This window comes from Lepidochelys kempii, chromosome 8, assembly GCF_965140285.1.
Source record: "Lepidochelys kempii isolate rLepKem1 chromosome 8, rLepKem1.hap1, whole genome shotgun sequence".
NCBI lineage: Eukaryota > Metazoa > Chordata > Testudines > Cheloniidae > Lepidochelys > Lepidochelys kempii.
This window is the reverse complement of record NC_136387.1, coordinates 14,967,465-14,992,816: the sequence shown is the minus strand read 5'-3', so window position 1 is coordinate 14,992,816 and position 25,352 is coordinate 14,967,465. Positions and strand designations below refer to the sequence as shown.

The window sequence follows — 25,352 nt, the reverse complement described above, 5'->3', positions numbered from 1 at the left end:
TTTATAATGCGGCTTCAAAAAGTAAAGTAAATGCAGAGTATAATGCAAACCATCTGAAGATGAATCATTGTAACAACGAAATGAAAGATTGCTGACGTATCAAGAAAAAAAACATTTTATTTATTAACTTTCTCCTGTGTGTCTGTCTTCAGGCGCACTTGTGAAATTCATCCTAAAGCTACTTAAACTGTTTCTCCTCCCTTGATGTTCATACCTCAACTGCTAGAAGAGGGCCTCATCCTCCCTGATTGAACTAACCTCGTTATCCCTAGCCTGATTCTTGCTTGCATATTTCTACCTGCCTCTGGAAATTTCCACTACATGCATCCGATGAAGTGGGTATTCACCCATGAAAGCTTATGCTCCTATATGTCTGTTAGTCTATAAGTGCCACAGGACTCTTTGTCTGTTTTAACTTGGTAGCTGAAAGTCTTGCAGTGCTCCAAGGAAGGATGAGGGATATTTGTGCTCTGAGCTGCTGCTTCCTGACTGGGGCGAGGGTCTCTGGTGGTTGAGTTGTGGCTTCCCTGTCTGGTTCTACTGCCTGAGAAGGGGGGAGAGGAAGACTGAGGTGCAGGCAGGAACAGGACCCCAAATGAGCAGAATACTTAGCAGCCATGTGATTTTATTGAGCCCAGCTGAGCAATGGGAGTCCTTCCATTGGGATGAAAGGGAGTTGGATTGAGCCGCTTGTGGTTATTGGCCCTGAAAGTCAGGAAGACCCGCATTTCAATTAGGGATGTAAAATATTAAACAGTTAACCGGTTAACTGGTAAGCATTTGTCTTACCATTAACCCACCCTAACGGTTAATCCCCAGCTATCCCAGGCCTGCCGAAGCAGCCCCAGCCACCCTGGGCCGGCTGACCCCGGCCATGCTGGCTGGAGCAGCCCCAGGCCAAGCTGGCTGGAGCAACCCCAGCCCCTCTCCCTTTAATCAGTTAAATGATATCATTTTAATCATTTAAATTGGCAACCTATGGCACATGTGCCAAAGACGGCACACGAGCCGATTTTTAATGGCATGCTGCTGCCTGCCAGGTCCCAGCCGCCGGCCCCGCTCAGCCCACTGCCGAACCCAGTCCAGGACCCCGGCAGGCAGCAGTGTGCCACTAAAAATCCTGCCCGCCCTGGCCCACTCTTCTCCGTCCCCCCTGCCGGGGCAGGGTGAAGAAGCTTGGTCCTGCCGGCTGCTGCTTCAGAGGCCGTGCTGGGTTCCTGCCCCTCCTCCTCTCCCTCCCTGCCCCTGATCAGCTGATGGCCCTTGCAGGGGACGGGGAGAAGCAGAGCTGCAGTGGGCTTGCTGTTCCAGGGAGGAGGCGGAGACGAGGTGGGGACGGGCCATGGGGAAGGGGGTAAAATCAGGGCATATCCCCTCCAGCTCCCTGCAGTGAGCCGCTCAGGGCAAAGGGCTGGGAGCACCCCCACGACCCCAGCCCACACTCCCAGCCCTCTGCCCTGACCCGTGCATCTCCCCACACGCACCCAGCCCTCTGCCCTGACCCGTGCATCTCCCCACACGCACCCAGCCCTCTGCCCTGATCCCTGCACCCCCCCATGACCCCAGCCCTGACTCCTGCACCCCCCTCACATGCTCCCAGCCCTCTGCCCTGACTCCTGCACCCCCCACACATACCCAGCCCCCCCACACCCTATGTCCTGACTCTTGCATCCCCCACATTCCCACCCCCACCCTGAGCACCAAATGGGAGCTGCCCAGGTAAATGGTCCACCCCCAAACCTCCTGCCCCAACCCTGAGCCCCCTCCCTCATTCTTGCTCCTGGCCAGACCCTACAGCCCAACCCCCAGCCTGCTCCTTCACCCCCAGCCTTGTGCTCAGTGCACTCTCAACCTCAGTTCAGTGCAGAGAGAGAGGAAGAGAATGGGTAGAACCAGGAAGAAGGTAGGTACCCACTCTACGTGGGCAGGGCCGGGATCCCAGACCGGCAGCGGGCTGAGCGGGGCCGGCAGCCGGGACCCTGGTTGGCAGGAGCCGGTGGACGGAACCACAGACCGGCAGCAGGCTGAGCCGCTCAGCCCACTGCCGGTCTGGAGTCCCGGCCGCCAGCTCTGCTCAGCCCGCTGCCGGTCTGGGGTTCTGACTGCCGGCCCCTTGCCAGCCGGGGTCCTGGCTTCAGGCCCCGCTCAGCCTGTTGCTGGACTAGGTGAATGGAACCCCAGGCTGGCAGTGGGCTGAGCGGGCCGGCGGCGTAAGATCAGCATTTTAATTTAATTTTAAATGAAGCTTCTTAAACATTTTGAAAACCTTGTTTACTTTACATACAACAATAATTTAGTTATGTAATATATAGACTTATAGAGAGAGACCTTCTAAAAAAACGTTAAAATATATTACTGGCGCGCGAAACCTTAAATTAAAGTGAAGATATAAATGAAGATTCGGCACACCCCTTCTGAAAGGTTGCCAACCCCTGGTTTAAATGGTTAACTTTTTAAATTATATTTAGATCCCTAATTTCAATAGCATTTCAAAGTAACATGGTGAGAATTCAATTCGGTAACTTGGGAAGAGAATTCTGTTCCTGCCTCCTCTGTGGCCTTCCTACCCCTGACTGTATGTGAAAGCCTCTTTCCTTCTGCCAGCAGTTTCAGAAGTACAACAGAGCATTCTTCTCAGTGGATCAGTGATTCACTGAGATTTAGCAGTTACAGAGAAGCCAAGTGTTTGAACAACATAGTTTAGGTTTGACTATTGAGTGCAGTTATCAAGGGGTGTTTGGGGTGGAAGGAAAAATTCAGAATACTAAGGCCTGACTCTTATTGGCCCTACACTGGCGTTACAGTGGTGCAGCTCCATTGACTTCAGTGGAGTTACTTCCGATTCTCACCAGTGTGAGATCAGAACCATATCTCAAATGAGGTAGGGGAATAGGCATCAGTTGTTGGGTGAACATGCCTCCCAGAGTCCCTCTGCCAGCAACGCTTGCCATGACAGCTTGGCCATTTTCCCAGCTGCCACAAGACCCATGGCAGCTTGGGTACAATTGCCCTAAACTGCACCCAGGACCAAACTGTCGTTCAGTAGCCCCAGCACAGAGAAACAAGATGCCTCTCCTCTTCTTATTGCCCTGGGCTTTGCACAGGCCTCTGGATGAACTGGGGTCAATAAGAGCATGCTTTTGAAGTCTTTCCCAAGTCTATTACAGATGAAGATAAGAAGGTTTAAGGAAATCCTAAATGTTGCCTCAACTAAAGTGAGATTTTCTGCTTTCAAAGATAATTTTGATACTGTCAAGGTTCCTCCCCCACTCTGAACTCTAGGGTACAGATGTGGGGACCTGCATGAAAAACCTCCTAAGCTTATCTTTACCAGCTTAGGTCAAAACTTCCCCAAGGTAACAAATATTACCCCCGTTATCCTTGGAATGGCCGCTACCACCACCAAACTAATACTGGTTACTGGGGAAGAGCTGTTTGGACGCGTCCTTCCCCCCAAAATACTTCCCAAAACCTTGCACCCCACTTCCTGGACAAGGTTTGGTAAAAAGCCTCACCAATTTGCATAGGTGACCACAGACCCAGACCCTTGGATCTTAAGAACAATGAACAATCCTCCCAACACTTGCACCCCCCCTTTCCTGGGAAATGTTGGATAAAAAGCCTCACCAATTTGCATAGGTGACCACAAACCCAAACCCTTGGATCTGAGAACAATGAAAAAGCATTCAGTGTTTTACAAGAAGACTTTTAATAAAAAATAGAAGTAAATAGAAATAAAGAAATCCCCCCTGTAAAATCAGAATGGTATATATCTTACAGGGTAATTAGATTAAAAAACATAGAGAACCCCTCTAGGCAAAACCTTAAGTTACAAAAAAGATACACAGACAGAAATAGTTATTCTATTCAGCACAATTCTTTTCTCAGCCATTTAAAGAAATCATAATCTAACACATACCTAGCTAGATTACTTACTAAAAGTTCTAAGACTCCATTCCTGTTCTGTCCCCGGCCAAGACGACTACAGACAGACACACAAACCCTTTGTTTCTCTCCCTCCTCCCAGCTTTTGAAAGTATCTTGTCTCCTCATTGGTCATTTTGGTCAGGTGCCAGCGAGGTTACCTTTAGCTTCTTAACCCTTTACAGGTGAGAGGAGCTTTCCCCTGGCCAGGAGGGATTTCAAAGGGGTTTACCCTTCCCTTTATATTTATGACAGATACAAAGCCAGCCTAAGAGAAAGGGTGTACGTATGGGAAATAGTTGCCCTAAATAGCTTTCTCCTTATTGCTGAATTCTAAGCATTTCTTGAAAACCAGAGTTTTGTGTTTCTCCCTCAGCTTGAACGAACAGGTTAGTTTTATATCCAAGTATCTTGGTCTCGGTTACAGGGGTTTCTGAATCCCTAAGATGTTCGAGCTGTAATGGTGTGTGGGGTGTACAGTCTTCTCTCCAAAAACATATTTGCAAGAATTGTTTTCAGGCTGTGGCGAGGAGGTGTTGGCGCTGGTGTTTTGAGATGTGCAAAGAATGCCTGTAAACAATATTAAAATCCCTACAGACAGGTATCTTTCCCTTGTTCAAGCAAGAATTGATTTCCTGTGTTTATTGAGTGTGCCTGTTTACTGATTCTTTCTCTGCGTGTGATGGCAAAGCTGCTAGATTTGGTAAATTTTATTGTTCTTGGCAGATGTCCTGAACTACAAGAGAATGTTGGGAGTAGGGAATGGAGGGTTATGCTGTTTTAAGTGGAAAATTCGTTCATAGTCACTTGGCCAAACTGTGTGTGATGATTCCAGAAAACTGCTCTGGGAAACAAGAACAAGCTATGCAGCTGGACAGCCAGGGTTTAATATATCCGAGTGCATGTATCTTCTGAGTGCTCTTGACTCACTCTTCTGGTCTGCTATATCACTTATTGTGGCTTTAGTATTGGCAGACCTCTTCATGGCACTACTCATTCAGCTTTGCCTAGTGCTCAGATTACCTGTGTATTAGCTTTGCAGTAAAACATGTGTCTGAAACATAACAACTCTAAAGCACATGGCATTGAAAAAATATTCAGCATGACGCAACTGAGACAATGTTCTCACACTTGCACGTGTATACACCCGATATACATATTGCCGTAAATATTTCAGATTCTTCCAGTAGATTTGCAAAGGGGTTGGGGGGAGGTTTGTTTTAAAAACTGAACAATGGTTTATGAATATAATAATATAAACAGCAGAAAACAGAGCTGGCATGTAAGTGGTTCTCTGTATGGCAGCTTTATCCCTTACTGTGGCATTGAAACATCGTACTTTTCTGTTTGCCCATTTCTTAGTCTTAGAGCAGTGCAGTGGCACTTTCTCCTGGGTTTTTGCAGTAAGTGTGCAAATTTAAGTGACTCTGTCTTAGTCTTTGCTTTTCTGTATAGTTGAAGGGGTATTGTATTTTCAAAGCAGGTTGTATTTGCCAACTATTTCATATCTGGAGTTAACCTTGACCAGATGGGGCATAAAAAAGAACAACTGCCAACAGGATAGTCCATAGCTTATGATGAGTCTAAAGTAACCCCCTTTTTAAAGGTAATTTTGAAGTTTATTGACCCTCAGAGTCTTTGCAATGAGCATGCAGGCTATGATAGGCATTTGTGGTCAGGAACACTCTGAGAACAGTCAGTTCCCAGAGAGACTTTCCTGCAGGATGACCTCCAGATTGCACATACAATACAGACTTCCACTGTGTTCAGTGGCCGGGATTCAACACCAATTTGACTGCAGCTCCTAGAGTGCCCTCCTGCAGGGTACTGGTCCTCCTAACCCACTTTCCAGCTGCCATTGGCCTTTCGGTCTGCTTTGGTTGCATACTGGTCCCCTCCCATATCCTCTGTCCTGCACTCCCTGGAAGACTGTGAGGGTAGTTTGGGCTTTTGCCTGCAGTGAGTCCTGCCCTGTTTTCCCATTTCGAGTGGTGGCACATCCTGTGCAGGCAGCCTTCCCTACTATTCCTCAGCCGAACTCTGCCTGGGAGCTTCTGATTGTTGGGTGGGGAGAGGCTGGAAAGCAGCCATGCAGCTGGAGCAAGACAGGCTGGTAGTAGAGGGGTAGGTGAAGAGGGGCAGAGCGAATTCTCTCCACAAGCCTGCGAGGTGCATGCTTTACATGGGTGGGAAAAACAGACATGCAGAGGTTAAGAAGTTCACCAGTGAATCAAAGGCAAAGCCAATGCTCAAAATCATACACTGAAATCAAAGGGAGTTTTGCCATTTACTTTAGTGGGAGAAGTATCAGATCCTTAATCTCATGCAGAGGCCATTAGACTGCATCACTGAAGTCAAGAGAATTTGCTTTTGCTTTCATCAGAGCTAAAATTAGCTTCAGGTGTACAAAAATAAAACCACCTTATTTTAAATACTTGACTAGTACACTTTTTTTTTTTTTAAATGATGCTTTTGCGGTCTTGAGTCCCAGTGCCCTGGAATAGGGATGAGAGCGAAAACTCCTTCCCAGGATACCATTCTCCTTGAAGTGCACCTCTCCTATTGCTAACCCCCCACTCTTTTAATCCTGTTCTTGTTTAAAAAAATAAAAACTCCCTCCAGGTCTGGAATCTTTGTGACACTTGCTCTCATTTCCTTTCAGAGACAGGTGCATCTCTTCTGTGTCCTGCCTTATCTCTGTCATCATATAGAGCAAACCAGGCCTTGCATGGGGCAGTGCAGAACATTGCTACTGTAGAGTTTCCAGCAGAGATCATGAGAGGGATGACAGCTATCATCCTGTTGGATGTATTTTTGAATAACAGAGTCTCTAAATTTGAGGCAGGGGTTTTTGAGGAATGGGAGCTGCGGGAAGTGGAGCTGCTTCCCGCAGCTCCCACTGGCCAGGAACAGTGAACCGCGGCCACTGGGAGCTGCAGGCGGCTGTGCCTGCAGATGGTCAGTGTAAGCCCTGTCTCGCGGCCCGCCAGCGGATTGTCCTGGAGGGCCGCAGGTTGCCCATCACTGACCTAGGTCCTGTTTCTATGAAAATTAGGGATTCTTGACTCATCCTTATTAGGGTATCTGAGTGTTATTTGTACACAGGGTATTGAGTTTTTTTCCTCTCCGAATATCCTGCAGATCTCAACTTTATTGAAGATGAAGTCCTGGATACTGTCACTGCTGTTGACCTGCATTAGCTGCACATGGCACACACAAGCTGAATTTTTCACCTCTATAGGTAAGGAAAGAGTCAGTGCAAAATAACCTGATGTTGGAGCACAGTGTATAAAATTCTTTAGTGCACACAAAGAAGGTTCTCTTTTGGTAAGCCTCACACTGTAACCCTATCAGACAGGGTTTACATTAGAATTGCCTAATGCAATTGTGTATAGCAGGATTTGCACTGGGGCCACTTACTCCCTCTAAGCCTCACCAGTGATGAGCAAACTGGTGCAGATTTCTCTCATGCAGACAGGGCCTCAGATTTGAATGAAACACGCAAAAAGGGAAAAGATGACTAATTCCTTGCTGTTAATTGGCATTGCGTATCTGTTCTGGCTTGAGTATGGCACTTAAACCTTACCCCTGAAGGTTTAATGCTAAATCACTGAGTAGCTAGGAAACCTTTTTAATTAAAAAAGGAAAAAAAAAAACATCAAAAACAAAACCTCCTTACGTGTAAGAACTTCTTAGAATTGGGAGCCTGCTATGGTAGATTTGAATAAACAAAGAATGATGACTTCACATGAAATTTAACAATATGTAATAAAGCTTCATGGTAAATTTACTTTCATTTCTTGCCATATCATTATGACTGTTTCTCTCTCACCTCGGATACAATGACTACATCATTGCCCATCTTGAATAGATTGTTTTTGAAAAGTTCCATTTATAGACACACAAAAATGAACCACAGGCAGGATTGACAATTGCTTCTAGTAAATCTGTACTCCCTGGTTTGAACTCCACACAGATGAAAAGTTGCAGAATATGTTTTACCTATATGATTAAAGTGGACTTTATATACTATGGCTGAATTATTTCTGCTTCCCTCTCTTCAGTGTGACCTATGTTCTGCAATGAGAATTACTTAAAGCTGTTTTGCAACAGATGTCAATTACTGCACATGCTGGGTGCAAAAAGAGGGCAAAACTAAAATCATGTGATTTCCCCGCGGGCCCCCCCCCCCTTTTTAAACAAGTCTTTTCAAGTCCTCCTATAAATTGTCCAGTAAATTAATCAAAAATGTCACATAGAATAGCTGGAAACTTTGAAAACAATCAGACTAGTGATCCTAGCCCAGGCTGCTTTAGTTTCTTCTGTTTAATAGCCCTGTCTCAGTATACAGATCTCAGAACACTATTGCTTATGCAGGTAGATTGTTCAAAAGCACATCAGAGATTGAGAAGCACAAGTCCTATTAACTTTCAAGGGGACTTATGCTTCCGTATCTATAATGCTGTACTGTGAATAGTGCTCAATATTCAATTGTGATTTGAATGGCTTCGAAATGATTTATGCCCCATTTAAATCAGTGGAGTTACACTGGATGGACATCATGCCTTGATTAGACTTCTGCTTTATTTTGTAAAATTCCTCAGTCGGAAGAAAGCATATTGAGTCCCATACAGAACAGATTGCTCTAAGCTGCGTTTAAATATCTGTGATAAAAACAGACAGAAACTTATTGTTGGTAGTCTTTTTTTTTTCTTGGCAGTTAAAGATAACTATTGATAGGCAGTTGTTGTGAATGACCTTCTCCTTGTCTTGTATTTCCCCATTTGCAAGTCTGACCCAGGCAGAACAGAACTCATTTCTGGATTTCACCTAGGACTGCTGCTTAATTATACTTCAGTCATAATTACTTAGTAATGCTGAAAAGAAATCTGTAGCTGTATTTGTCAGTCTAATCAACTCATACGTGTACGTGTTCAGCTTTGGTTGCCAAAAATCAAGGGCTTCTTATGTGTAAAACACAAAATGAAGTAAGATTTGTATACTAGCAATCTCCATTAGGAGACTTTCTGCACATCGGTTAGTCTGCGAGTGTTAGACTGTAAGTCTTTTATATTTGTTGTTTCCACAGTTACTATTTGCAAGCCACATACCAAGGAACTATAATTCTAACTAGTGCATGTGGCATTCACTAATAAACTAGCACTATGACCTAATCTGTGTCCACACGCAGAGCAGATGCCATGGCAATTATTTTGACCGCTAACTGTGTTGCTTCTAACTGTAATTGTGTCAAATCTCTTTTGACTGCACACAGGTGCAAGTAACTAATATTAAAATCATTCAAAGGCAATGAAGGGGTCACAGCAAAGTTCCTCCAGAAGACATTAAGGCTGACATTTTCAAAGCCACCTAGAGGATTTGGACACCTGGTTTTAACAGGAATTCAGTGTCCCAAACTCTAGGCTTTTCTCATTTTAGCCTCAAAGTAGTAAATTGCTTGAGCCTGAATATGTTGATTCTTCAAGCTGTTTTACTAGCCCTAGAGTGTCTGGGATGTTTCCCCTCTTCTGTGCCCATGGGAAAGGGTAGTCCCTTGTTTTACTTGTGTAGTAAAATTTCTCCTTCCATTGTAGGTCAGATGACAGACCTGATTTATGCAGAGAAAGATCTGGTGCAGTCTTTAAAGGAATATATTCAAGCAGAAGAATCTAAACTCTCTAAGATTAAAAGGTAAGGGGAAGGATTGCATAACAAATCTGCACTTCTCCATTATTTATATGTTGACTGTACAATATCACCTTTTTTCTCTCTCTCTCTCTCTCTCTCTCTCTCTCTCTCGGATAGTACTGCCACTGCTTTCCCCAGTGCCTGACCAAGGGAGAGGGATAAATAAGAGCAAGCAGGCTGAGGCTTATTCCAGCAAAAGCAGGGGTGAGGGAGATCCCCGCTCTAGGTGTTCTTTTGGATCTTTGTAGTACTCTCAAGTACTAGCAATGGCCAAGAGTGCATTTTCTATCAGTTGAGATGTTGGAACTTTTCCTCTCTCAAGAAGACTCTGCCATAGTTATCTGTGCACCTCTCAGCTGGACTGTGTCAACATGTTATGGTTGAGCTACCCTTGCTGACCACTCAGAAGCAGTAATCTTAAGGAAGAACATGGCAGGCTGCTTGTTTAGCAGGCCCACAATGAGCACTTTGCACCCATGTGTTCCATGCTGCACTGATTATATTTACTTCCAATGTGGATCAAGGTGGCCTCTGATCTATAAATTGTGATATATTCTGGGCCCTGGCTGCCTCAGAAGCCACTTTTCTCCTTCTACATGGTCCTGACAGCTGAGATGTTCCTGCCAATCATCCCTGTTTAAATGTCCCTAAAAGTAGATTGTATGAATTTGTTACTATTCATCTATTTAAAAAAGAAACAAGTAAGTTCACCCAGAGCATTGAGTGTTGGCATGTGTTTTCTGAATAGGGATTACAGCATCACAGATAGAGTAACAACACTCAGATAGTTCTATAAAAGGTTTAAAGCCATTTTTTCAGGGCTAGGTCTTAGAAATGTTATTCACCTATAATTGGGGACAGATTTTGTAAAGTGCTCAGAACTCAGCAGTTCTACTTATTCTCAATGGGAACTTCTGGGTGCTGAGAATTTATTAAAATCTTGCCACATCATTTAAGTGCTCCAATGGCTATTGAGCTCTCTTGAAAATCTGGCCATTAGGGGAAAAGTAATATACATTCCTTATAAGTTTTGAAATCCAGTCAATATATTTTCCTTTAAAGGGAGATGGTCAAGTCAGTTTAGATTTCAGATGTAGGTTTTTGTTACAACGAGCTTTTGCATAAATGTCAGCAAAAATGTCTTTTGTGTATGTTTTTAAATTTCAGTAGAAATAGTTAATTAAAAAAAATAAATTCCCCTACAGTGAATTCCCTAAAGCTTCTTAGATACTAATTATAGGCAAAAATGAAACTGCCATATTATGATAAAAATAAGGACCAGATTCTGCCACTTTCACTCACTTAATGTGGTACTTTACTACTCAATTGGTCTCATTGGTTTCAGTGGAGCTGTTTACAAAGTAAGATACTACTCGACATGATTATCAAATTTGGCCCTCCTTTTGTACAGCAAAACCCCCCAAACAATGTAAATAGTGAAAATTAAATTACTAAAATTGAAAGAATATGAAAAATCTAAAGAATGTTACTAGGAGCATGGGTAAAGTAATCTGCTTTGGTGAGTACATGGATTTTAATCTGACAGGATCTCTTTAAAGTATCTCTGAAGAATTAGTAGCTTTGGATTCCATTTTGACCTGGGACATTATAATACACAGAAAATACATGAGCAACTTGGGGATAATTGCATAAATTTATACTAAATTATCTCTGTCAGTTGGAAACATTATTACATTCGTGACCCCTCTGATTATGAAACTGCAAGCTTGCAAGTGGAAGCTTTTGGACTGTGCTCAAGGATCTTGCTTAGAGCAAAGCTCTTTTATTGTTCACTTTTTAGTTTTGCCTCGGTAGTGTGCTCAGTTCCCACTGCATATTGGAGAGAGAAATGTGAAGCTCTGGTGCATGCGTAATGGTTCAGCTAAGAGATCAGATAAAGCCGGGGATGAGAGCACAACTGTAGCATTAGTGAAGTACCATATATCGGACTAAAATAAGAGTTCATCTATGACACTCAAAAGAATATTAGGACTCATCACTATCATTTTTTAATTTGCCAACTTACTTCTGCATGAGCGTATGATGGAACTATATTCATTAACCTATTGTTAGAAGAAAAGAATCCTAATAACTTGAAAAATGAAGAGGTCTGTCTTTCCATCTGTGTGCATGGATCACTCCCATAAGAGCCTAAACAGCTTTTGAAAAAGCAAACTGATTTTGTGGTGGTGATAGTGAGGTGTAAATGAGAGTGACTTTTTAAGAATTATAGTGTAGTTCATCTTGCACAATGTATCTTTTTCATAATTCAACATAATATAAATTGTTGGTTGAGACATTAATGCAAACAAGATTTGTGCCCAGTGGCCTTACAGGTAGGAAATATTTATATTTTGTTGCAGTTAAAAAAAATCAATTGTGCCATGAGTCACCCTTACAGAGTTAAAAGTAAGTGGCTGGCTATATATAGCAAAGACAGCTGGCTATATATAGCAAAAGGAGCAATTCCTTTTTAGATGTGATGATAATAGGGAAGACATGCCTTCATAAAATTATCTCAGATTGAGACATACTATTCTTTTTCCAGCTGGGCTGAAAAAATGGATGCACTGACTATGAAATCAGCTTCCGACCCAGAAGGTTATCTTGCACACCCAGTAAATGCATATAAATTGGTGAAGCGTTTAAACACCGATTGGCTGGAATTAGAGAATCTAGTTCTTCAGGACTCAACAAGTGGTAAGGTGTTAAAGGGAAGAAAATAGTTTCTGTGACTTTGCTGCAACTCTGCTTTTTCCTTCCCCGGCTCATATACTGGAAATCTGCAGACTTAATTGTTGTGATTTCAGATACTGTTGCCTGAATTGTGTGAAACTTACAAACCAAGAAATAACTTATTGTTTACTGGCTACCGTTCACCACTTCCCAGCCACCATTAGACATTTCCCTTTGATCAATACCCTGATCTGTCCTAGAAGCAGTGCCATTAGTTTGATTATGGCAGAAGCCCTTCATGCTATTTTAGAACATCGGGCAGAGGGAAGAAGAGTATGATATACCAAAAGGTCCAACTATTAGGACAGTTTTTATTTAAAGCGTTTTTTTTCTTGAGACTTCAGCTTTATAGGAAAGCTCTTATTCCACTCAGTCTTCCCAATCTGTTTTTATTCTTTTTTCCCTTCTCAGCACTCAGTAGTGCTAGTCTTTGGTCTGCCTTGGCCTTTGGATCAGTAGATAGAAGGACTTAAGAATCAAACTCTGCTGCCCAGACTGGATCTCCAGAGGCTTCTGATCTGCTCCAACATAAACAGCTGGCAAACATTATAGAGTTAATGTCTATATATTTGTCTATTATTCATGAGTTTATCCTTCTAAAAATGTTCCGTAGCTAACCCTGCTTCTTACTACATATTCTTCCCAGAGAACCTGTCTTAATCTTGCTTTCTTAAGCTTAAACATTTTTTGTCAGTTTATTTTTATTGGACTTTCTGAAAGTGAAAGAAGAAAAGGAGGAAATATTTTTCTTTGAACTCGACTGCATGTTTTCTCTTTCCATTCTGCTTATGCTAAAAGTTTAGATGCTTTGAAGTCTGTCTGTTCAGCCAAGCGTTTTATAGCTGTCCTGGAACAAATACAATTATGAACTTTTCTAACAACTAGATCACTAATTCCACTGAGCACTTACTCTCTAATTTTGCTCTTAAAGATTTCCCTGTAATATTTTGTAAAATCAATACTATTGTGATTGATGTAACACTTAAAATTAAAATCAGAACTTTTGTTTTCTTCCCTTATTATTTTTTTTACAACCTTTCATATAATTTTGGATAGCTCAACACTTCAATTTATTTGCATAATACACTTAAAGTTCTTCCTTTATGCAACCTATTTTGTTAGTTGCGAGTATCCCTTTAAAATGAATGCACTGTGGCTCTGCTGTTGATGTTGTATGAAAGAGGTGGGCAAACTATAGCCTGTGGGCCATATCCAGCCTGTGGGACCGTCCTGCTCGGCCCCTGAGCTCCTGGCCAGGGAGGCCAGCCCCCGGCCCCTCCCCTGCTGTCTCCCTTCCCCCACAGCCACATCACCGCTTGCGCCCCGCCCACCTCCCAGGCTTTCCAACAAGCCTGTCCTGCCACTCTGAGCGGCATGGTAAGGGGAAGTGGGGGGCAGGAGGTCCCGAGGGGCAGTTAGGGGACAGGGGGCAGTCGGATGGGGCGGAGGTTCGGGGAGGGGGGCAGTCAGGAGACAGGGAGCGGGGGGGTTGGATAGGGGTGGGGTCTTGGGGGGGTCCCAGACTTGTCAGAAAGTAAAGAAACTTAGGTCATTTTCTCTCTTTGTTAGAGATGGGTTGAAGCAGTTGGAAAATACATAATCAGGCATGAATCTCATCCCACGTACCAAACTAAAGTGAGATAAGTACTCAGTCTCTCCCCAAACACCCCCTTTGTGTCATCAATGGGATGTGGGATGGTCTGAGAGCCTCTTTTGGGTCATCTGAGGTCTTCACATCTCACAGAACTCCTATGGGTTAGCAGATGCTTGAAGTTCACAGAGTTTGGAGGCCTCCAGAGAATGCTGAGATCCTGCATCTGCCTTGGTGGAGTGTTGCCAAAGGAAAAGTGAGGGAGGATATTGTGGAAGCAGGAGGGATGTTAGGAAAAGGCATTATGGGAAAATAAAAATTATTAGGGTTAAGGCGATAATATCCATCACCCTACTTTGTTAATGGTGCATCACACGAGAACTGAGCATCTTCTGTTAATGTCTCTCATTTGAGCTCATAAATCAAAAGGTTTAAAGCAAAAGGTAAAGAACAAGATATGTATATAACTGAAGAGTCTGACAAGAGGACTGTTTATGTTTAAATCTCAACTGTTTGATTCCCACTGAGGATGTGTTGCAAAACAAAACGCATGTTTCCAATCCTGGGCCAGTCTGGTATTGATTATATGCATATGAGTTGTGGAGTTAACTGTTTTCTTCTTTTTTAACTGAAAGGTTTTATCGCGAACCTCACAATTCAACGTCAGCTCTTCCCAACTGAGGAAGACGAGACAGGTGCTGCTAAGGCTCTGATGCGTCTACAGGACACATATAGGCTGGACCCTGAGACCATGTCTCAGGGGAGACTACCAGGTAACGCTACAGCAGCCTCCTCTGCTTTAAGATTCAGTTTGTATTGAAGAAGTGATTTTATTGACATGTTCATGATGGCAGCATTTTAGGAGACTGGGCAAAAATTTCAAAAGCACCTGAGAAGTTCCTTTTCAAAAGTCACTTAGAAGCACTTGCAAGCCTGAATCTCATAGAATATCAGGGTTGGAAGGGACCTCAGGAGGTCATCTAGTCCAACCACCTGCTCAAAGCAGGACCGATCCCCGACTAAATCATACCAGCCAGGGCTTTGTCAAGCCTGACCTCAGAAACTTCTAGGGAAGGAGATTCCACCACCTCCCTAGGTAACGCATTCCAGTGTTTCACCACCCTCATAGTGAAAAAGTTTTTCCTAATATCCAACCTAAATCTCCCCCACTGCAACTTGAGACCATTACTCCTCTTTCTGTCATCTGCTACCACTGAGAACAGTCTAGAGCCATCCTCTTTGGAACCCCCTTTCAGGTAGTTGAAAGCAGCTATCAAATCCCCCCTCATTCTTCTCTTCTGAAGACTAAACATCCCCAGTTCCCTCAGCCTCTCCTCATAAGTCATGTGTTCCAGTCCCATAATCATTTTTGTTGCCCTCCGCTGGACTCTTCCAATTTTTCCACATCCTTCTTGTAGTGTGGGGCCCAAAACTGGACACAGTACTCCAGATGAGGCCTCACCAATGTCGAATAGAGGGGAACGATCACGTCCTTCAATCTGCTGGCAATGCCCCTACTTATACATCCCAAAATGCCATTGGCCTTCTTGGCAACAAGGGCACACTGTTGACTCATATCCAACTTCTCTTTTTCAACAGTATGTATCCGATGAAGTGAGCTGTAGCTCACGAAAGCTTATGCTCAAATAAATTGGTTAGTCTTTAAGGTGCCACAAGTACTCCTTTTCTTTTTGCGAATACAGACTAACACGGCTGTTACTCTGAAACTTCTCATCCACTGTAACCCCTAGGTCCTTTTCTGCAGAACTGCTGCCGAGCCATTCAGTCTCTAGTCTGTAGCGGTGCATTGGATTCTTCCGGCCTAAGTGCAGGACTCTGCACCTGTCCTTGTTGAACCTCATCAGATTTCTTTTGGCCCAATCCTCCAATTTGTCTAGGTCCCTCTGTATCCTATCCCTACCCTCCAGTGTATCTACCACTCCTCCCAGTTTAGTGTCATCTGCAAACTTGCTGAGGGTGCAATCCACACCATCCTCCAGATCATTTATTGAAGATATTGAACAAAACCGGCCCCAGGACTGACCCCTGGGGCACTCCACTTCATACCGGCTGCCAACTAGATATGGAGCCATTGATCACTACCCGTTGAGCCCGACAATCTAGCCAGCTTTCTAGCCACCTAATCTCGTTGAAAGTCAGTGGGATTTAGGCTCTTAAGTTATTTATTGCTCTTGAAAATGTTCCTCTTTAATTTGTCCCCTATTCAGAAAAGGATGGGTAGTGTTATGAAACCTTGTGTTGTATTTGTCTCCAACGGAATAAAATTCTGCACCAGTTAGCACATTCTGCACAAACTAAACAAATAATAAAGTGTTTTTAATGGTGTTTTGATTGAGCAGCTCATCAGCAGACATGGCAGGAATCCTTCCAGCAAATGGCTCAACAGTCTCATCTCTCTTCTGTTTATAGGTCTTATTATTATCAGTCAGTCATCGAGTGTTAGGCTCTGAGAATAAAATGAAAACTTTGGGAATCAGGACTTCTTACTGCCTTTCCACTTTTTAAAGCTCTTTAGTTTGTTAATTAACCTCTTTCGGTTGTGCTCAGCATTGGCCTAGCTCTGCTCTGCTGTGAGTTTTGCTGTTGCCTGCAGTGGGAACACAGTCTGGCCAGTTCTGAGCACTATTGATAATCCTTCCTTTCATCTAATATAATTTCTATATTAACACATCAGATAGTTAGTATTGTGTTTTATGGTATGTCTCCTTCTGACAGTGTCAGAAGTCCCAAGTTTAAATTTTCTGGGGGCCCTGGAGATAGATGTGCAAATTATACACAGAAGCTTAGAAGAACAGTGGAAAGTATCATGCGTTGTGTACTACTGGTTGCAAGTTGAAATTGGGTCTAATCCATTGCAGACCTTAGTCTGTAGCTGGCCTTAACATCTGTGAACACAGGCACGTGCATTGAAATGACAAGTTTGTGAGTAATGGGGCATACTGGCCCTTTAAGACCAGGCTTCCCTATTCCAGGAATTCTGGAGCAAACAGGGGCTTGGAAATGATAGAGGGCAGGTGTTGGGAGACAGGAAGTGGCCCTAAGAAGGGGTAGTTAGTATCTGAGACATAACTAGGTTACTGTTGCTTTATAGAACTGGGACCGGGAGCCTTGTGGTATACGGTGAGGATAGGCTTCCCCCTTGTCTACTCAATCAGTCAGTCACCAAACCAACCTTGACACCCTGGGCAGGCAGGACCAAAACAAAAGGGTCCCTGTTCTCATGGGGAAGAGGGAAGAAATAGAGACGGTCTATTGCCAGTGCACTCTCGAGTCCCAGGAGGACAAGGGATGACCCAGCATCTCCTTTCCAGGCAGTGCAAGGGGATGGCAACCCCACCACCCAGGAAACACAGGGCGGAAGGTCTTTTACTATCAAGGTTCTTCTGTTTGAGAGCTCTATTTTTTGAAAGACTTTTATGGTCAGCCCTGCTGAAGCTGGACCAGTAAAAGTTAAAGGGCTTGCTGAGAGAGAAAGGGAGAAGGCCTTTAAGGCCATCACACAGTTCAAAATGGAGGTTTCCCAAATGTCTGAGAACTTGCTCCTTCTTGCATCCAGCTGTTAAATCAAACTAAGAGCAGCTAAAATTATCCTATATAATTGCCTAAAATTACCTTTTCCTGTAAGCAGCTACTGCCAATGGGATGTTATTGGCTTAGCAGTGGGAGGAGATGACACGCTCACAATTAAGGTAATGTCCATACTGTGAAAATGATTGAGAAATTCTGGTGAAAGGCTATGAATTTTGTTGCCACGAAAGCCTCAGGCTGCCATCCCCAGTCACATCCATAACATTTTATAAAGAAATTATTTTCACTTAGCCTAGGTGTGCAAGTGTAGCGACTGTCCCTAGTTTCTGTATGCATTCCTAGGGCAGCCATCTCCACCAAAGCCACATAGTCTTTTCCAGCTGATTTTGAGAGCACAGTATATTACAGAAGCAGCATAAATATGCCTTCCTGCACAGACTGCACACGTGGTGCTGAGAATGTGAGCCATCCTTATCGTGGTGTCAGATTTGTGCATACGTAGGTCACACAAGATGGCTTGTGTGTTATGTCTTTTAACTAGTGTCTTCAGTGACTCGTAGAAATAGATTTGTGTGGGCACAAACTCTTGCTTTACTTTCAAAAGAAAATGCTAATTACAGTAATTGGAGCCCCATCCTGCCATTATTATTGTGGTAGCTAAAGACTAGAAACAGGGGTTAGGTTCTCATTGATACTGTAGTCGCTGTACAAGCAAATACACAGAGATAGCCCTTGCCCCGGAGAGCTCACAATGAGAGGAAGGATGGCTTGGTGGGCAGGGTCTTAGGCTAGGACTTGGGAAACCTGGGTTAAATTCCCTGCTCTGCTACAGACTTCCTGTGTGACAATGAGCAGGTCACCTAGGGCAGTGATTCTCAGACTAGGGGTGCCGCTTGTTCAGGAAAAGCACCTGGCGGGCCAGGCCAGTTTGTTTACCTGCTGCCTCCGCAGGTTTGGCTGATCGCGGCTCCCACTGGCTGCAGTTCGCCACTCCAGGCCAATGGGGGCTGTGGGAAGGGCAGCCAGCACATCCCTCAGCCCGCGCTGCTTCCCACAGCCCCCATTGGCCTGGAGCAGCAAACTGCGGCCAGTGGGAGCCGCGATCAGCCAAACCTGCGGACACGCCAGGTAAACAAACTGGCCCGGCCTGCCAGGGGCTTTCCCTGAACAAGCTGCGCCCCTAGTTTGAGAACCGCTGACCTAGTGCATGTCTACACTGTTCTAAAACCCATGACAGCAAGTCTCAGAGCCCAGGTCTGCAGGCTTGTGTTGCGGCGCTAAAAATAAATGTGTAGACATTACAGCTGGGGCTGGAGCACAGACCCTGAAGCCCACCCCTCATCCTGGGATTCAGAGCCCAAGCTCCAGCCCAGGCCCAAACATCTACACAGCTGTTTTTAGTTCTGTAGCACCAGCCCAAGTCTCTCAGCTCTGAGCCTCACTGCTGTTTGCTGTGTAGTCAGTTATACCCATAGTCTCTCTGTGCCACGGTTCCCAATCTGTGAAATGGAATAACAACACTTCCCTGCCTTACAGCGGTGTGGTGAGGAGAACCACATTAATGATTATGAAGTGCTCAGATGTGCTTTTTGGAGTCAGGTAAGTATCATAGATGGAATGTAAGCTAGAGCTCACAATCTTATTTGTACACAAAACTCCCATTTACTTCCATAGGAGATAAACACATGGAGCTATGTCAGGATATGACCCTTAACTCTTTCATATAAATGGAGTTTGGTGAGTGGTAGAGGATCTGAAATCTTGGCAGGGTGTCCCCTTTTAAAAACCTTTTCAAACGAGGTCAGTATTTACAAATGTCTCCCAGCCAAAAATATTTTCACTCAAGATTTGCAAAGAGCACTTATAGTTTGTTTCATTTTATAAATTTAGGAACAAAATACAGATCCACTTTGACAGTGGACGACTGCTTTGGCATGGGAAAGATTGCTTACAATGAAGGAGATTACTATCATACGGTGCTGTGGATGCAGCAGGCGTTGAAGCAGCACGATGAAGGGGAAGATGCAGCCGTCACCAAAGTGGAGATCCTGGACTATCTCAGCTTTGCTGTCTTCCAGCTTGGTGACTTACACAGGGCCGTGGAGCTCACCAGGCGCCTGATTTCTCTCGGTGAGAAGTACAAATGATTCATTTTTCTAAAGCCAGGGAGGAATGGGATGTACCGTAGGTGGCAGTGCCAAGAACACCCGTGCTCCAATCAGCACAACAACATTTACCGAGAAATGTCCTACCCTGTGACACGCACTAACATAAATATTGGGTACCACAGCCTGTTTGTATAAAAAGCCCTCTTCAAAAGGTGTCCTACAATTCACGCAAAGCTGACCCCAAAAGCAAACACATGCCTGACATGGTGCAGCGTCAATCATGTGTACTGTCTGTCATGGAAAGAGGCTTTTTGTTGCTAGTGGCGGAAGTTTGTATTGTCTGAGGCCTTTCTCTCCATATTCGACTGACTCTCAGGATGCTGTTTTCTCTACTAAATCCTACCAACTTCTCTGCTTCATTACTAGATGGTTTTTAATGTTTCTTTATGCCAAAAGAAAAGGCTTTTGCCCACAGGTTTTCAAGGGACTGGATTTTTCAAATTCTTAAATGAACTTGGTCTAATTAGGCTTTTAAAAAGCACTGTCTTTAGCTCATAGCAGATCAACTTTCATTTCTTCCTTCTTAGTAAGAGAGTGAGCTACAGGTTAAGTCATATGGGAAGGAATGATTGTACCTGGTTGTGTGACCTAGCCAAGCTGAAACGCAAGGTATGTATTCTTCTCCAATTCATGCCCTAATCAGCTGTGCTGTGTGGCTATACACTGGTAAACAGCTGCTGTCTTTTACCCCAATGTTGGCTGCACCCCAATAGGGGGCAAAGTGATCTTTACACACACATACCAGCTTAACTTTGGAAAGCTCTTGAGGATCAAAATCCCCATATAAATGTGAATGTATATTATTGTTAAATACAATCTTCTGTGCCAGTGCCTGGGCAATGTCTGCAAAGCACAAATAAATCGTCCTTATCACTATCACACAATGGGACAGATTTGGCAGTGGCTGCTCAGAGAGGCTCAGTGGTGTTATCAGTGTAAGGAGGCTTGGCCTGTATTTGCCTGCACTCTTTGATGCTATCCAATATGGTTAAATAAGTAGAGCCCTGCAAATCTGCAGATATCTGCAGATCCAAATTTTATATCTAGAGTCCTGCAAATTTGCAGATATCCACTTGATATCCATGAATATTCTGCAACCATGGATATCTGCATCCATAGACCATGTTTGTATCTGAGCAGAACTCTATAAATATGTGCTCTCAGGAAAGCTCAGAATTATTTACATTATAAAATGAAACCTGGGCAGAGGGGAAATTGTTCTTCATGTTTGTCTCAAAACTGCATGAAGCTATTAATGAAGACCAGGGAATTATTTCTTTCTTGGTTCAGACAGCTAAAATTTATTGACAATGCCTGTAGACACATCAAAATTGATTTAACCTAAATCCCCACAAGATGGAAGAGGTCTAATGCTGTTAGTATTGTAAGATAACTCCTTTAATAAACCTACTAGATGGCACAATCCTGAAATTTTTCCTAAAGATTGGCTCTTACCAAAACCCTGCAGGTGAGTATCCCCAAACTTCTGGAGATATTCTTGTCCAGATCTGAACTTTGCAGCTCTGATCCATCTTTAGCCTTCACTCAAGGCAAGATTGTGCCTTGCACATAGAGCATGGGAGGGGTGGGGAAAGGGGGCTGTGTGGTAACTGGACTAACTCAACCAGACCTCCTCCTTAAACCTCCAGTATGTGCTCACCTCAGAGGGAACTCTGCTGTCTGTGGAGAGGATGCAGCATATTGCCAACTTAGCCTGGCTGGAGCAAAGTGGGAGTGAAGGTCATGGCTCAGACCTTACCCCAGACATTCCCACTCTCTTTGAACTTGCAGTGCCTGTGTGGGTGCTGGTGGGGACTGTGTTCTCCAACAGGATGACAGGCAGTTCTCAGAGTTCCTTCTTTCAGTGGGTGTGCACAAGGATTCATGTCAGGATAGGGGACAATTAGTCTGTTGCAGCTCTCTCACCTCTAGAAGAACATGTTAAGAAATGGAAGCAAAAGTCACTCTGTAGGAATTACTTTTAGGCGGCTTAATACTTTGCAGTACCTTCTTAATCTCGGTCTCTAATCGAAATGGGAAGAAAGAATTTAGCCTTACATTTCAGCAGAAATCTGGGAGGATATTTGCCTTAACGTTAAGGATACTTCACGTTCTTGTTCTGAATGAATCACAAGGAAGAAGATATTAAAGAGGTACAACTGGACTCCAGAACGTTAATTTAAAGCTGGATTGCAATGTACAGCACATATTGGAGATTCAAACAGCCACATGCCAACCTTTCATATATCCTCTATACCCGTCAAACAATACCGCGTTCAGTGCTCTCTCAAAAACTTTAATGTCGCTATCTTTCCGTCTCCAAGCGTGTGCATTTTAGGAGTGCTGGATGAGTTGGTATTACCAGTTAACATTAAGAAATGGATTGCAGTAACTCTTCTAAAGGGCAAAAGAGTTATTTTAAGAAAGTGAGAATCTGCCGTTCCTCTCCCATACACAGACTGGCTTAATGAGCTCTCTGCTACTGCGTAAATGGAAAAAATTAGTCTGTTTAATAGAAATGGTTGGAAAAAAATATGAGGCTGTCGCATCACACATGAAACTTTTGCATGCTTTTGCAGTTTAGCTTATATGAGTCCCTGACAGTCATAGGGTATCGTCTCACTTATTTATCTATTTAGTTACTTTAATTATTGATGCCTTGAATGACTTCTATGACTTCAGGGTTTTGGGGTGGGGGGGTGATTCTTCAGGTTTGGAAATAATGAACGATGAATTCTTTTATATGCTACTTCCATCGTGTGCATATACATATATATAATATATATTTTTGTTTTTATTGTATTTATATTTTATATAAAAACATACAAATAAATAAAAGGATTACAGCCACCTCTGCGGGAGGACAAAAGAGGTGAAGAAACACCTTGAGCTCTCCCTTCGATGTGTACAGCTGATCTGGCTTTCAGTTCTCATGGATTTCAGAGATGGGAGCCCACTGTGTATGTTTGCACCTCTGTTCTAAAACAATATCTCGGGGGAGGCTGACATGGGCAGGATTGCTGGTGCAGTGTTGATCGGCTCAAGGCTTTCTCTGACTAGATTATTGAGTTAGGACGAATGAATTCCACTATTTCTTTTTTCTTTTCGTTCTCCCCAACCAAGATTCTGCTCACGAGAGGGCAGGCAGCAACCTGCGATATTTTGAGAAGTTGTTGGAGAAAGAGAGAGTGGCAAAGCTACTAAATACGACGTCAACGATAACAGAATCGGCCACACAAGGTGGGCTTTATGAGAGACCTGCTGACTATCTGCCAGAGCGTGATACCTATGAGGCTCTCTGCAGAGGCGAAGGTGTGAAAATGGTGAGAGAAGTACAAAGTGCTGACTTGGGACGTTCTTTCTACAGTACATGTTGCTGTATAGACTGCCAAGGGCTGTGTCCTGATAATTCCTATGGCTTATAGTAAAGTTTTCAGTTTGATTTATAGTGTTCCCTTCCAAAGCTACTTTTCAGAACACATGCTCCCTGCCAGATGCCACTGTCCCAGCAAGTATGTAACTGTACAATCAGCAAGGGGTCTGTTTTCAAAAGTCATCCCTTTCTATTCAGAAATATTCTGGGGGAAAATTAATAATGGAATAAAAAATGTCTGCCTGTGAGGGGAAAGACGTGGTAGATAAATTAAATCAATCACAGTGGTTGTGGTAGAATTTAGGTGACGCACTGGAATCTCTTTACCGTGATATTATTCTGCATTTGGGATGCAGAATAGTGGGAACTCCGTGATTATCCCTAAGTGGTATCTGCCTGTGAATGTTGACCTCTTAATGGTGGCCTCTGTATAGAAACAGAATCCATTAACTCTCTAGCTGTTCCATCTCATGTTGACCCCTGAGTTCTTTTTTTAATTATTATTATTTAAGCAATCTGCATAGTATAAATTTAAAAAAAAATTCTCCTCTTTCCCTATCCCCATCATTCTCCTATAGACTAGCCCATATTTTTACTTTTCTCTGCCGGTAGATGGTGAAAAGAACATAGTTTTGAGGACTCTGCTTCTCCTTCTATACATAGGAAGCCTGTAGGCTGTGGTTTCTTGTCCCCTTTAGGTAGAAACTGCCCTTTCTGACTGAGCTGGGTTTCTGTATGTATAAGCAGGGTCACTGATGCAGGGCTTAGGTTCTTCCTCATGTGGAGTCATTTAGATATTGCACTTGGAAGAGTTGAGAGCATGTTTCTTAATTAAGTCCACACTGGAACTTCCAGCCGTTTAACAGCTAGGCATTCGGACATCATAATATAAACCTACATAGAAAAAAGGGCTCTCCACTGCTCATTCACAGGGTGTTGCAAATGGTTGTCCTTCCAGTGTGTCTGGTCAGCCATTCTGAACACTCACTGTAGCTGGGTGTGCTAGAAGCTTTTTTCTGTCAAGGGTCTATCATGCTTTAACTACTGTTGAAATCAGTTGTCTCTATGGGGCAACCATTTTGATCGCCATTATAGAGGGCAGAAGGGAGTGGTCTCTGATACCTGTCTTCAAACGTGGTTGTAATTCCTAGATTAGACACTGCTTTGGGGTCTTCTGAGTTTTTCTTTTCTTTGTTTCATCAGTCTTGCTGCAAAGCCTTACATATGAAAAACAGAATTCTAGCCAGTTGGCTACTTGCTTTGTCATTTGGTTTCCATAACCTGTAATTTATTATGATTTATAGAGGGTAGAATGTCACAGCTGTTACTCAGTAACATAGGGGAGAAAAGACTAGTCACTACTCTTTACTCGCAGAAGATTGTAAAGTAACAATCCTATAAATTTTCTAGGCCAGATAATGTGGACATTCAGTTTCCCAATATCTTCTGTTACACAGTATAGAGAACACTTTGGTTTTGGTCTTAAACATTTAAAGAAAACAAGTGTGTGTGTGTGTGTTTGGGGCTTATATTTCAGACACCTCGGCGACAAAAGAGGCTGTTCTGCAGGTACCATGATGGAAACAGAAATCCCCATCTGGTCATAGCTCCCTTTAAGGAAGAAGATGAATGGGACAGCCCTTATATCGTCCGATACTATGATGTCATGTCTCATGAAGAAATAGAGAAAATTAAGGAGCTGGCTAAACCAAAAGTAGGTGTCCCCTCTTCTGCTGTTTCCATCTCACCAACACTTGCTGTTTCAGCACTTTATCTCTAATAGGGAAGACTAAGCAAGTGGATTAAAAATGTCTAATTTCACATCCTGGACTATACAGTGCAGCTATACTACGTGCGATGAACTTAAGGGTAAAACTTTCAAAAGCAACCTAAGTGACTTAGGAATCCAAGGCCCAGTTTTTTAAAGGTTTTTAGGCATTGCTTTGCTCAGTGTTTCAGGGCCTAAGTTTCATTTTCAAAAGTGACTCATAAGGAGCCTAAGTCCCATTAATTTCCAATGGAGACTTAGGCTCCTAAACCACTTTTGAATATGATGCTTTTGAAGATTTTACTCTAGGGCATAACAAACAAGAATTGGAGAAATAATGTTGCTTCGGTTGTTAAACGCTTCCTCTTTTGTTTCTTGGAGGTATATTTTTATTTCCTTTATTTGCTTTTGTTGTTGTTGTAAAGGCAATGTATTCCTCCCTAAAACAAAGTATGTTAACCAGTATCTCAGTCTGATCTAGGCTGTGTTTCCATTGATGAATGGAGCTGCAGTGTTCTTCTGAAGTCACTGGTATGTCTTATCACAGAATTATTG

At 43.4% G+C, this 25,352-nt stretch overlaps 1 protein-coding gene across 10 annotated transcripts in view; it reads left to right on the top strand.

Annotated features, from left to right (window-relative positions):
- Nucleotides 1-25,352, top strand: part of P4HA2 (prolyl 4-hydroxylase subunit alpha 2) — a 55,462-nt gene that overhangs the window by 11,032 nt on the left and 19,078 nt on the right. For 9 of the 10 annotated variants that reach the window (XR_012160225.1, XR_012160224.1, XM_073355636.1 and 6 more), the window contains 7 exons: nt 7,066-7,165; nt 9,519-9,615; nt 12,161-12,312; nt 14,575-14,712; nt 19,379-19,618; nt 22,780-22,979; nt 24,567-24,743. Coding sequence is in view for 8 of the 10 variants with exons in the window: in XM_073355636.1 (XP_073211737.1) it covers nt 7,084-7,165; nt 9,519-9,615; nt 12,161-12,312; nt 14,575-14,712; nt 19,379-19,618; nt 22,780-22,979; nt 24,567-24,743 (1,086 nt within the window). In the remaining 2 variants the exon portion in view is untranslated. The remainder of the gene's footprint in view (nt 1-7,065; nt 7,166-9,518; nt 9,616-12,160; nt 12,313-14,574; nt 14,713-19,378; nt 19,619-22,779; nt 22,980-24,566; nt 24,744-25,352) is intronic. The other variant, XM_073355642.1, reaches the window with a different exon arrangement.